The sequence below is a fragment of the Trachemys scripta genome, chromosome 3, assembly GCF_013100865.1.
Source record: "Trachemys scripta elegans isolate TJP31775 chromosome 3, CAS_Tse_1.0, whole genome shotgun sequence".
Taxonomy (NCBI): Eukaryota; Metazoa; Chordata; order Testudines; family Emydidae; genus Trachemys; species Trachemys scripta.
The window spans coordinates 191,876,554-191,890,660 of record NC_048300.1 but is presented as its reverse complement, the minus strand read 5'-3'; the positions used below and the strand labels follow the sequence as shown (position 1 = coordinate 191,890,660).

General features: G+C 43.9%; 1 protein-coding gene across 1 annotated transcript in view; it reads left to right on the top strand.

Annotated features, from left to right (window-relative positions):
* PKHD1 (PKHD1 ciliary IPT domain containing fibrocystin/polyductin) overlaps positions 1–14,107 on the top strand; it is a 309,667-nt gene that overhangs the window by 165,334 nt on the left and 130,226 nt on the right. Inside the window, exons 44-45 of the mRNA XM_034766923.1 lie at positions 5,830–5,895; positions 7,895–8,023. Of these exons, the coding sequence (XP_034622814.1) occupies positions 5,830–5,895; positions 7,895–8,023 (195 nt within the window). The remainder of the gene's footprint in view (positions 1–5,829; positions 5,896–7,894; positions 8,024–14,107) is intronic.

Here is a 14,107-nt window from a genome sequence, read left to right as displayed (position 1 = left end):
ACCATCCAGGAAGGGTTGTAATCAGAAAGAAAATTGATGGGCCTGATAAAGTTTTTATACAACTAGGCCCTGGAGCCTTATTAACTGTATGTTGCGAAGAGGCACCTTAATCCAATGTTTGCTAATGACATCCTTTATCTGTGTTGCCTGTATCTCTTCCTGTTCCTTGCCTAAATGATGATGATATACTCAATATATAAACAAAACCACCCAGAGAACTAGGTAATTACGTCCTTGTCTGCTCTCTGGGCTTGAATCTCCACCACATAGGTCCTTGTGTAGGCATTTATTCCTGAGTGAAGTGGGTGTAAAATGCTTCCCAATCAGCATGATTGTGCTTTACACCTACTTTGCCTTGCACTAGCATAAATAATTACATTAAATGCCAGGCTGTAGAGAATCAAACCCTGTAGTTTTTAACGAAGCTGATAAGTTAGTGACGTGGTTAGCTCTAAGCCTGGTTAGGGTTATCACCCAACTTGAGTAGTTACCATGGCAGCTAACCAGGAGTTGCTTTTGTCATTGGCCTGGCCTAGTATATGGTTGTCTTCAGGTAACCAGGCTGCAGTAGAGTTACCTGCTGTATAAACAGAACCCCTTCACCAGCTCTATGTAACCACGATAAACAGTCCTCCTTGTGCTGATCTTTCTGTGCAGTGGGAAATCCCAGCGTTCTCTGTTTCATGTGTTGCTGGTGCCATTCTGAATGTCTGCTGGATATTCTATTCCCTGCTGAGGCAGTATGGGGATAGCTGACCAGATTTTCCCGGAATGCATTGTTGTAATCAGACAAACCGGGTTGTACTGTGAAAAAAGCTGTGTGTGTGTTGTAACCAAGTCAGATGAGCATATTTCATACCTTGCAACTGTTTATACTCGGGTGTAACTCCATTGATTTCACAGGATTATTTCTGATTTGCCCTGACATAAGGGAGAGGAAAAGGAATAGTGAATAGACTGGCCTACAGCAGATGGTCTAAACCGTTCTCCTAAAACAATAAGTTACTTCAGGTAGTCCTACTTCTCAGCTCTCTCCTATTATGATAGATTGCCTCATTGCTTATACCCAAATTACCCTTTGCCTCCCCTTTACCTTATCTTACTGTTGAGTTCATTCCTGACAGAATTAGAACTAAGCCTCAGTCTGGCATAATTTAGAAATTTGTGAAAGGAACATATTTTTGTTCAGGCTTTACGCTGCCAGCTTAATCTTCCTGGCATTAATTCTATTAAGGTTTTCTTTGTTTCTCACCACTAATGCTGAGGTGAAGCAGTACCACAAGAACAGGATTAATCTCTCCGTGGTACTCATGTTGCCCCTGCACCATAATGCCTCACAATCTTTAATCAGTTTATCCTCCCAACATCCCTGGGAGTTAGGGAAGTGCCCTGGTCCCCATTTCACAGATGGGGAGTTGAGACGCACAGACACGAAGTTCACACAGGAAGTTTGCAGCAGGGCAAGAAATTGAACCCAGTGCTCCAGGCTAGCACACTAACCACTACACCCATCTCAACAAGAGACAGAAGCAGAGTCGCAGACCCAACTCTATGGCATTATTAAGTGGAGTCCCCGTATGGTGACTTTGCACTTCAGAGTGGCTTTTGCAAATATGGCACCAGACTGTAATTAACAATTGGGAAACAAGGTGTCGCTGAAGAGCAGGGTTGTGGCACCTGATTACGAATTAATCAGGCATGGGAAAACCCACATGGAATCTCATTCTGTTTAATTATGGAAGCCTCATTCGGCATAGGAGCATATGCTCCTAACTCAGTCTAGTGTTTTAAACTGACATCAGATAGTAATTATCAGAAAGAATCAAGTATTTTGATTATTCCCACTAATTTATTGACACTTAAAATTAATGGAGCTCAGACATTCTAAATTAGCTTGGTTGCACTGGGAGATGGGAAGGGAGGTAAGGAGGAGTGGCTCTCACAATTTCAAAGGACAAAGGCTTGCTTAAAGATAAGGTAAGTAAAGTACAAGGTGACATGCACTCCCATTGCTTCTTGCTCCTATCTGGTGAATGGGGGAAGAATGGCCACAGAGTTGCTTCATCTGCATACGTTATTTATTCAGAACTGAAATGGACAGAAGTTCTAAAGGAGAAGAAGCTCTCTTCCCCCCTCTATTGGTGAACAGTGGGAATTGTGGCTACAGTGAGAGCTTCATCTGCATAAACTTCTTACCCAGAATTCCTCCAGTAATACTTGGGAGTCACCATAACTGTACACACACTCAGAATTGGTTTGGAATTGGAACTGAGGCAAGGGCTCACATCTTTCTTTAGTAATAAGGGTCTTTTCAAGGGACCTACATTACTACTGATTTTTCTTCATTGAGGAGCCTGTACTGTGGGGTCAATTCTCTGCTGAAACCTACAAGGTAGCTTCTTGAGGGGATATGATGCAGAGAGGGCTCTTTGTTGAAGCCACTGAGAATAGCAGCAGAGGTGAGTAAATTCTGGTAGGGTTCTTCCTACCCATCAACCAAATAAAGCTGAAATCACTGTAGTTGGGTTAAGAGGTTGAACCGCAGGACAGGACCTGGCAGGATTTTGCAAGGGATTGGAGGCAGGTCTGCCCAAGTGCATGTCAGTACTCTGGGACTATGCTACCCATTGACACCAAACCGTGAGTTGTGTTTAGCGGAGGGAGAAGACAGAAGTGATGTGGTAAAAGGACATTTGCCTACTGGACATTCACATTGGCAAGTAGGGAACCAAGTTAAAAGACTATTGCCAAAGTTACCATGGGGGAGTGTTTTACTTGTCATTCATTTAGAAAGCTCTAGGTCCCACTGTCAACAAGGTTGCCCCTCTCAAATTGCACAGAGGTGAAATCATTACAGATAAAAGCAAGCAGTTGTTTTGTTGGGTTGAACACTATTCAGAGCTATACGCACAAGAAAGAAACATCGCCTGCCAATCACTGAACCTATTACCAACTCTACAGGTCATGCCAGGGCTAGATGTGAAGCCCACTGTAGAAGAGCTAAGCAAGGCCATTGATTTGCTATCAAGTGGCAATGCTCCTGGAAAAGATGGCATCCCAGCAGAAATCCTCAAGTGTGGGGAAGACAGCCTACTACCATATCTTCATCAGGTGCTACTTAAATGCTGGAAAGAGGGTGAGGTACCACAAGAGATGCGCGACAAAAACATCATCACTTTGTATAAAAATAAAGGCAAAAAGGGCGACTGCAACAACTACAGGGGTATCTTGCAACTAAGCATAGCAAGAAAAGCTTTAGCAAAAGTCATTTTAGTGCACCTACAACAGTTGGTGAATCATGTCTACCCTGAATCACAGTGCAGATTCAGAGCTGGAAGATCAACTATAGACATGATATTTTCTCTACATCAACTCCAAGAAAAGTGCAGGGAGCAAAACCAGCCATTGTACATTGCCTTTGTGGATCTAACCAAAACATTCAACACAGTCAGCAGAGCAGGTCTATTTGCGAACAACTGTCCAGTTTGACGGGTCCACTTCGGACAGCTTTGAGATGAAAATCGGAGTGAAGCAAGGATATGTTCTTGCTCCTACACTCTTTGGAATCTTCTTTTCAGTACTCTTGAACTGTGCATTTAAGGATATGAAAGATGGAGTATATCTCCACACAAGATCAGATGGGAAACTCTTCAAGTCAAAGACCAAAGTCAAAAAGGTGATAATTAGGGAACTTCTATTCACTGATGCTGCTGCCCTCATAGATCACAATGAAGATCTATTATAAGAAGTCATGGGCTGCCTTTCAAGTACCTGTCAGGCATTTCTATCACCATCAGCATCAAGAAAACAGTTGTATTAGGACAGAGGGTTCCACAAGATCCGCCAATTACCTTAAATGCAAGCCAGCTAGTAGTAGTCCAAAAGTTCAGCTATTTAGGTTCTACAGTGATCACCAACCTCTTACTGGATGAAGAACTAAATGTTCACATTGGAAAGGCTGCCACCACTTTTAGCAGACTAACTAAAAGAGCATGGAACAACTCACAGCATACCATCAAGACCAAAATGCCAGTGTACCAAGCTTGCGTCTTCATGTATGATGGGGAAACATGGACAACTTATGCTCATGGGGAGAAAAAGTTTAATAGTTTCCACCTATGTTGTTTACACTGCATACCCAACACTAAATTGCAAGATAAAGTCACCAACACAGAGGTTCTTCAAAGAGCAAATTTACCATCTGTGACAGCCCTGCTCAAGCAAAGATGACTGCGCTGGCTGGGCCATCTGAGTAGGTTGGAAGACGGATGCATTCCCTAGGACAGTGGTTCTCAAACTAGGGCCACTGCATGTTCAGGGAAAGCCCCTGGCGGGCCAAGCCGGTTTGTTTACCTGCCGCGTCTGCAGGTCCGGCCGATCGCGGCTCCCACTGGCCGTGGTTTGCCGCTCCAGGCCAATGGGGGCTGCAGGAAGGGCGGCCAGCACGTCCCTCGGCCCGCGCCGCTTCCAGCAGCCCCAATTGGCCTGGAGCGGCGAACTGCGGCCAGTGGGAGCCGCAATCGGCTGAATCTGCGGATGCGGCAGGTAAACAAACCGGCCCGGCCCGCCAGGGGCTTTCCCTGAACAAGCAGCGGCCCAAGTTTGAGAACCACTGCCCTAGGATATGCTATGCAGGGAACTATCAGATGGAACAAGAACAACAGGACATCCCAAGCTTCGCTAAAAAGACACATTGAAGTGAGACATGAAGGAATTTGGAATTGAGCCTGACCAACAGGAAATCTTGGAAAGTGATTGTAACAAGTGGCGTCATAGTCTCCAGGAGGGTATCAGAGTCCATAACGGGAGCTGGCTTGAGCCCGCAGGAAGCAAGCAGCTCCCAATCAAGATACAGACATTTGCAATAACTGCCAAAGATCATGCAAATCTCGGATTGGCCTATTCAGTCACATGAGACATTGCAAATTACATCATAGGCTGCAATTCCCACGGTCTATCAGAGACGAAAGGATGCCAACAACAACCATGGGGGAGTGTTTTACTTGTCATTCATTTAGATACATGGTTGCTGTGTTTCCCCAAGATGATGCTGTGTTCCCTTTCCCCCTAATGAAGTGCTCCTTTCCTCATATACAGACTCAGTGATTGCGAATAGGAAGTATTGCCTATTAAGGGCACCCAAGAAACGTAGTAAGTGATACCAGAAATGCTGGCTAGGAGTTCAAGCTAGTAGGGTATTAATTTTAATAGATGAACCGAGCCCTTGTTGCTGTTGACAAAACCTAGCAGAGGGAGTTACAGTTATGATAATCTAGTCTGACCTCCTACATACCACGGGCCATAGAATTCTTGGCTCTAACCATAAATCGTGGTTGAATTAGTGCATCTCTTTTAGAAAGGCATCCAGTCTTGACTTAGATTCCAAGAACATACATACATACAGTGAACAAAACCTACAGTTCCCTTTCTGATCTCAGTTATCCCATTGTAAATCCAACATAACTCACTAGTGTAAAGCCATTGCAGTCAACAGAGCCACTCTAGTTTTACAACGGGGTACATGAAGTTGGCATGCCAACTGCGGCTTTTGTTTATTGTATATCTGCTCTTAGCTTTTTTTTTTTTGGTAATGTGCCAAGAGCCCTTCAGTGCCTACAAACAAAAACGTATTCATTTCTTTATAAAAACACTGGAAGAAAAATGGTTGAAAAAGGATCAACAAGGCTAGGTACTTGGGAAACCTTTTGTTGTTAGAAATGTGAATGATCAGAAAACATTGTATCAGAGATTACTGTCTAATTACTTTTGTTAGTTTCCATTCAGTTGCTGATGGGGTTTGCCTACAACCCATGCACCCTCTCTGTTCAGTTACAGGTGAAGACCTAGTCCAAGTAACACTCAAAGGAGAAGAAAGAATCCCTCTACCTGCACCAGGTATGTGATGGTCTCAGGCTGACTGGTTTGGTCTAACAGCCACAGCAATTCCTTTTACTAGGTTTCCAGGAAAATGTCGCTGTACATCACCTCTATGTTTTGTACATCTGTCAGCCCAAAAGGGGCTCTTGGCATTCATTTAAGCATTTTATTGAGCCACATCTACCATTGCATATGATGAATGTGTGATTCCACGTTATAAAAGACTATAAACTTTTGTTAAGAAATACCATATCAGATCATAAAGGTCGTGGAGAATGTAAGACTACAATGTATTTTAGTGCTACACAGTGATCTTAGGATAATAGCATGACATTATTATGCAGTTACACATTGAGCCAGACAGCATAATAGACCAAAAGGATAGGACTGGAAACAAGGAAGACCTACTGAGTTCTAATCTTGGATTTGCCACAGAGTTGCTAGGTAGTCCACTATTGTTACTGTTGTTTATTTGTGTTGCAGTAGTACTTAGCGGCCTCAGCTAGGGATCAGGGCCCCATTGTGTTAAGCATTGTACATACACATAACAGAAAGACAGAGCCTGCCCCAGAGAGTTAACAATGTAAGTTGGGCTCAACTTCTCTGGCCTTCATTACACTGTGGAAAAGGGTTCATAAAACTTACCTACCTCACAGGATTATTATAATCATTATTTATTTGTATTGCAGAAATGCCTAGAAGCCTCAGTCTGGATCAGGGGTGAAATCTAGGCCCCCACTGAAGTCAACAGGGATTTTGCCATTTCCCTGGAGCAAGGATTTCACCCCAGACCTTCATTATTCTACATGCTACACAGATATATATAGTAAAAAAGTCCTTGCTTCCAAAGAGCTTAGTTGATTTTCACATAGCCTAGATCCTTTGACCTTTAGGACATATTACAGAATCCATCTAGCTTCCTGGCTTTTGGGTAGGAAGGCACACGATGAGACCAGACACTTGTTGGTAGGGTATGGTTTGGCTCACGGGGCAAGTTCTGGTTTTGTGGGGGAGGAGAGATTGCTAGGTTTTTTTTTTTTTTTTTTGCTTCTATTTATGTGCTTTAAATATGTCTCAAAGGTGTTGAGAGATTTGGATAAATGCTTTTATGGCTGTTAGATAAACCTTACAAGTCTCACACAGGTATAATTCATAAAGTCGGGTATTTAAAAATGCTGAAAATAGCTGAGAATTTAAAAATTGGACATGTAGAGACTGAAAATCCCAGTGATATTTGAACCGGGTGCTATTCTGCACAAAAAGGGCTCTCAGTCATGCTTGTAGCTGCTGCCATTGCTTCACGCTGACTGGTGATGCTTTAGGCTTCAGAGTAGCACGCAGAATGATATTCCTGGAGTCTATTATATAGTTACAAAGAAATAAAATAACTGTTTGTAAAGCACTTTGACAACGTAAAAGATTGTGTAAGTATCATAGGGGAACCTCTCATTGCTTAGAGCTTTGCCTTGATTTGGTGGGCACTAAAGAGTTTGAATGCTTGTCTGGACCTTCTCCAACCACCTTGGGTCTGCAGAGATGGTCTCAAACTCTTAAGAGAACTCTCATTTTCATGGGACCTCCAGTGCTTCTATTCAGAAGCAAAGCAGCATTTAGAGTGACAGGGTATGTCTACACAACAATCTGGAGGTGTGATTGCAGCATGCGTAGACATACCTGAGTTAGTTTTAATCTAGCTAGTTTGCTAAAAATAGCAGTGAAACTGAATCAGCACAGTGCCTGAGTATAACCCGCCAGGACCATGGATACATACTCAGGTGGTTAGCTAATGCTGTTGGCCATGCTCCCATGGTTTCTCTGCTATCTTTAGCAAGCTAGCTCAATGAAATTTAGTTCACATGCTGCGATCACAACTCCTGATCACTGTGGAGACATACCCTAAATCAATTAACACAAATAGGGTGTTCATACCACGGATCTGTGACTATCCAGGAAAGGTTAGGACTCCCAACAAATGACAATTCCAAATACATCTTTCTTTGTACATCCTGTTTTCTAGCTCCAGTTTCTCCTCCTGACATCATTTTGAAATGGTCATTCCCTGAATCATGGAGTGGAGTGAAAAAAGGCTGGGGTGGATACAACCACAGCATTCCCGCCCCTGGTGAGGATGTCATCATCTTGCCTAGTAAGTAAGGGAAGTACAGTTCTGAGTTTCTCTCAGTAACACCAAGGGTATGTCTGCACTGGAAATGTTAGTCCAGTTTTAACATGTGCCAGTTAACACAACTGTTGATTCCAGTATACAGAGGACACAAATATTTGACATTAGACTGCAGCATAAATGCATGTGTGTTAGAACAAATAGTGCCCCAAAAGCACAGACCTCTCTATCTCTCTCTCACACACCCCCTCATCCACTGCACAAATATACACACGGTTCTGTGGTAGGATTTTTTTTTTTTAAGTAAACTCAGATGTACCATATCACAGCTAATGCAGAATGTGTCTTTCCACTTACCTAGCAGTGTTTCACACAGGGAGCATATTTCAGCTGAGCTCCTAAGATTGTACTGGGTTCCATTCTGCTTTCTGGTTGCCTGTCCACCTGTTTTAGATCTCTCAATCCGTTTATGGATTGGGTTTCTAAGTACCATGGAGTCCATCCTTGTCTTTGGACTTTACCCCAAGAGTGGAGATTGGCTGAAGTGCTGATCTCATATGGTCATCTGGCTAAGGCCCTTATTCTGTGTCTCCGAAGGCACAGACTTCATATGTCAGCTTGTGTAAGTCTGGGTGCCCCAGCTCCACTTCTAAATGTTGGAGATAATTAAGCTTCTTTTCTCTCAGCCTTTGCCTGTCTTCTCTTTTTAGATTGCAAGTCCTTTGTGGCAGGGACACTGTGTTATATGCATACATCTGCAGTGCCTGGGACAACGGGGCCCTGATCACGGCTGGGGCTTCGAGGCACTACAGCAAAACAAATAATATATTGTACTAATTATAATGCTGGCAGTCCTTGGACTTGTATATCTGGGTGGTGGATGCAGGGCACTCTCAGTGAAATGTCCTGAACTCTGAATTTACCCCGGAACTTGGCCTGACAAAGCCTGAGTTTGCTGATCCTTCTGGAAGGCCTGTCTCAGACCTATTCTGAGGACCTGGGTTTTGTCATCTGTTTTTCTTGTGGGAGCTGGACGGTCTTTCTGTTGTCATTTTTTACCTCTTGGGCAAGTTGAGATTATTACTTTTGCATTTTATTTTATTGTGTCCCAGAAGTGTTTCATTGGCCCCACATATAAATGAGAAATAATTAAACAACACATTATGGATGTAGTAAAAATCAGCTTTAGTTGAAGAGAGAATTAGTAGTGTGAGTTATATATGAGATGGGGGAAAGACACAGCTGCTCCCAGAACCCCCTGGCCAGACTTCTGACACAGATAATTAGGACTCTGTTCTGGCTAACACATAAGCATCTATATAAGTTTGCGTCTCTCTGGACCCCCATTGGCTACAATGTGTACAAATGCCTAGATGTTTGCAAGGTCAGGGCCCAAACGAGTTAGACAATGATCAGGTCACTATGTTCACAAACAGGACTGGAAAACATTCAGTTTATCTAAAATACACCACTACCCAGATATAACGCGACCCAATATAACACAAATTCAGATATAAGGCAGTAAAGCAGCACTCCGAAGTGGGGGCGGGGCTGCACGCTCCTGCGGATCAAAGCAAGTTCAATATGATGAGGTTTCACCTATAACGCGGTAAGATTTTTTGGCTCCCGAGGACAGCGTTATATCGGGGTAGAGGTGTACTTATATGTCTCCATTACCTCAGAATCTTGAATGTCTGTATCCTCACAACATTCCCGTGAAATAGGAAAGCACTATTATCCCCATGTTACAGATGGGGAAGGAAAGCACAGAGAGGCTAAGTGACTTCCCCAAGGGATTCTGGGTAGAGGAGAGACTCCAGGTAGCCTTGTGATAGGCTAGTACACAAAATGCTGACTCATCTACTTCTTTTACGAGATCGGGTTGAAGAATTCCACTGAAATTTCAAATATCGATAAAAAATTGATAAAGTTTTCCCATGGCTCCTCCTGCTCCCACAGGTTTTCAACTAACTGTAGAGCTGGTTGAAATTTTTCAAATTTTGATGAAGAAGCAGGGATTTTTTAAAAAAATTATAATGTCCCTCCCCTCTGTTTTTTCAAAAAACCTCTTGCAGTGACACAAAAAAATGTACAAATTATAAATAGTGACCAAATTTGTAAAAATCATGTCCTATTCAGTTACAATTCACAAACAGAAAAAATGCTGTCTTTTCTGTTCTATGCTATCTAGGTTCTTGTATCACCCTCATCACCGTCAGGGCCAGCTCTACTTTTTTTGCCGCCCCAAGTGGTGAAGCAAAGAAAAAAGAAAAAAAAAGCGGCCACAGCAGTGCCGCTGAAGAAGAAAAAAAAGAAGAATCTGTCGTTGGACTGCTGCCGAAGAAGGCAAAAAAAAAAGTCGGAGTGCCGCCCCAAGAGCAGACGAAGTGCCGCCCCTTCAGATTTGCTGCCCCAGGCACTGCTTCCTTAGCTGGTGCCTAGAGCTGGCCCTGATCACCGTAGTGTATGCGTGCCTTCCGGTTATGCATAGAGCAGCATGATTAACTTCTTTTCACATGTGGTTCATTCCCTCTCTGATCCCCTCCTCAAAGAGAGAATTATGCATGCAGTGGAGTGTTTTCTTTTGGTAGAGGTTTTTCCCCCCACAGCTCTGTGTTTATGTTAGAGAAGTCAAGCTGAAGAAGTGCACCTTGCAATTGGAGCGGAAGACGGTGAGGTTTATGATGGTGCTTTGTTCCTGGAGGACTTCCTTCCAAAGTCATGAACTGACCCCCAAGAAAGCTCTGTCTCCTGCACAGATGATCTTAAGCCTTATGGAAAAAAGTTCCATTGTGGCTCAGGGCAGAGCTGTTGACCACAGTTTTCATCCCGCAGCTTTGGGCTCTTTTAGATACACCGGGCCCAAGCTGTTGTGCGGCCTGAAGATAAGAATGGAGACATTACTACATTACATTACAGTACAAACATTAATCCTCACAACACCTCTGTTGTGTGGTATATAAGAAAGCTGTCTTATACCCATTCTTCACATGGAGAAAGTAAGGCATGGCGAAAAATAAGTGACATTCCCAAGACCAGAGAGCAACTCAATGCCAGAGCAGCATTAGAATCCAAGAATCCTTAGTTCTGAGTCCTGCTGTTCAACTCTTTAGAACATGCTGCTCCACAGTGGCGCAAAAAATGCCATCTCCACCCTTTAAAAACCTTATTGAATGGGGAAACCAAAGCAAAATGTTTTATAAGCAAAAAGAAACAAACAAGAGGATTATTTGAACGTTAGGCCATGCACAATTCAGTGCAGTGTGTTAGTTTACGGAGAGCAGTTCCTTCTCTTTGCCTGCATTCCTCACGTCATAAATAACTGTCATGTTGCTGTAGATATATAGATATAATCCCTTCTTGGGTCTCAGCCTGGTGCACATGTACACATGTCTGGTTACTCCACCCTGCTTCCCATAGTTTTCTTTTATTTTAATTTAAGAACTACAAGCATAAACTCTCTAGCTTGATCTTCCTCCCAAGTTGGCTGTTTTATCACTTGCCTCACCTTTACCCTCTCTTGCCTTAGAAAAGCTTCATCTTCACTCCTCTACTCCACTAGTTCCAACTGCCAGGGTGACTAACCATGCAACTTCACACAGGGTCCTAAAAATCAGTTACAGGTACCAGTAGTCAAGTTGTTATTCATAGAATCATAACATTGGAAGAGACCTCAGGAGGTCATCTAGTCCAAGTCCCCGCTCAAAGCAGGACCAACCCCAACTAAAACATCCCAGCCAGGGCTTTGTCAAGCTGGGCCTTAAAAACTTCTAAGGATGGAGATTCCACCACCTCCCTAGGTAACCCCTTCCAGTGCTTCACCACCCTCCTAGTGAAATAGTGTTTTTTAATATCCAACCTAAACCTCCCCCACTTCAACTTGAGACCATTGCTTCTTGTTCTGTCATTTGCCACCATTGAGAACAGCCGAGCTCCATCCTCTTTGGAACCCCCCTTCAGTTAGTTGAAGACTGCTATCAAATCTCCCCTCACTCTTCTCTTCTGCAGACTAAATAAGCCCAGTTTCCTCAGCCTCTCCTCATAAGTCATGTGCCCCAGCCCCCTAATAATTTTTGTTGCCCTCTGTTGGACTCTCTCCAATTAGTCCACATCCTTTCTGTAGTGGGGAGCCCAAAACTGGACACAATACTCCAGATGTGGCCTCACCAGTGTCGAATAGAGGGGAATAATCACTTCCCTCAATCTGCTGGCAATGCTCCTACTAATGCAGCCCAATATGCCGTTAGCCTTCTTGGCAACAAGGGCACACTGTTGACTCATATCCAGCTGCTCATCCACTGTAATCCCCAGTTCCTTTTCTGCAGAACTCCCACTTAGTCAAGTGCTCCCCAGTCTGTAGCGGTGCATGGGATTCTTCCATCCTAAGTGCAGGACTCTACACTTGTCCTTGCTGAATCTCATCAGATGTCTTTTAGCCCAATCCTCCAATTTGTCTAGGTCACTCTTGACCCTCTCCCTAACCTCCAGCGTATCTACCCCCCGCCCCCAGCGTAGTGTCATCCGGGGACTTGCTGAGGCTGCAATCCATCCCATCATCCAGATCATTAATGAAGATGTTGAACAAAACTGGCCACAGGACCGACCCCTGGCGCACTCCGCTTGATACCGGCTGCCAACTAGACATAGAGCCATTGATTACTACCCATTGAGCCTGACGATCTAGCCAGCTTTCTATCCACCTTATAGTCCATTCATCCAATCCATACTTCTTTAACTTGCTGGCAAGAATACTGTGGGAGACCATATCAAAAGCTTTGCTAAAATCAAGGTACATCACGTCCACTGCTTTTCCCATATCCACAGAGCCAGTTATCTCATCATAGAAGGCAATCGGTTTGGTCAGGCATGACTTGCCCCTGGTGAATCCATGTTGACTGTTCCTGATCACCTTCCTCTCCTCCAAGTGCTTCAAAATGGCTTCCTTGAGGACCTGCTCCATGATTTTCCCAGGGACTGAGGTGAGGCTGACTGGTCTGTAGTTTTCAGGATTCTCCTTCTTCTCTTTTTTTAAAGATGGGCACTATATTTGCCTTTTTTCAGTTGTCCAGGACCTCCCCCCAATCACCACAAGTTTTCAAAGATAATAGCCAATGACTCTGCGATCACATCAGCCAACTCCCTCAGCACTCTCAGATGCATTGCATCTGACCCTATGGATTTGTGCATGTTCAGCTTTTCTAAATAGTCCTTAACCTGTTCTTTCACCACTGTGGGATGCTCACCTCCTCCCCATACTGTGCTGCCCAGTGCAGCAGTCTGGGAGCTGACCTTGTCTGTGAAGATTGAAGCAAAAAAAGCATCGAGTACTTCAGCTTTTTCCCCATCATCTGTCACTAGGTTGCACATTCAGTAAGGTTTCCACATTTTTCCCAACCTCCTTCTTGTTGCCAACATACCTGTAGAAACCCTTCTTTTTACCTTTCACATCCCTTGCTAGCTGCAACTCCAATTGTGCTTTGGACTTCCTGATTACATCCCTGCACGCTCGAGCAATATTTTTATACTCCTCCCTAGTCATCTGTCCAAGTTTCCATTTCTTGTAAGCTCCCTTTTTGTGTTTACTGAAGATTTCACTGTTAAGCCAAGCTGGTCGCCTGCCATATTTGCTATTTTTTCTGCACACTGGGATGATTTGTTCCTGTACCCTCAATAAGGTTTCTTTAAAATACAGCCAGCTCTCCTGGACTCCTTTCCCCCTCATATTAGCCTCCCTGGGGACCCTGCCCATCAGTCCCCTGAGGGAGTCAAAGTCTGCTTTTCTGAAGTCCAGAGTCTGTATTCTGATGCTCTCCTTTCTTCCTTTTGTCAGGATCCTGAACTTGACCATCTCATGGTCACTGATGCCCAGGTTGCCACCCACTTGTAGTTCCCCTACCAATTCCTCCCTGTTTGTGAGCAGCAGGTCAAGAGGAGCACAGCACCTAGTTGGTTCCTCCAGCACTTGCACCAGGAAGTTGTCCCCAACACTCTCCAAAAACTTCCTGGGTTGGCTGTGCATTGCTGTATTGCTCTCCTAGCAGATGTCAGGGTGATTGAAGTCCCCCATGAGAACCATTCTTTGGTTTTAGTCCAAAAGGATATAAATGA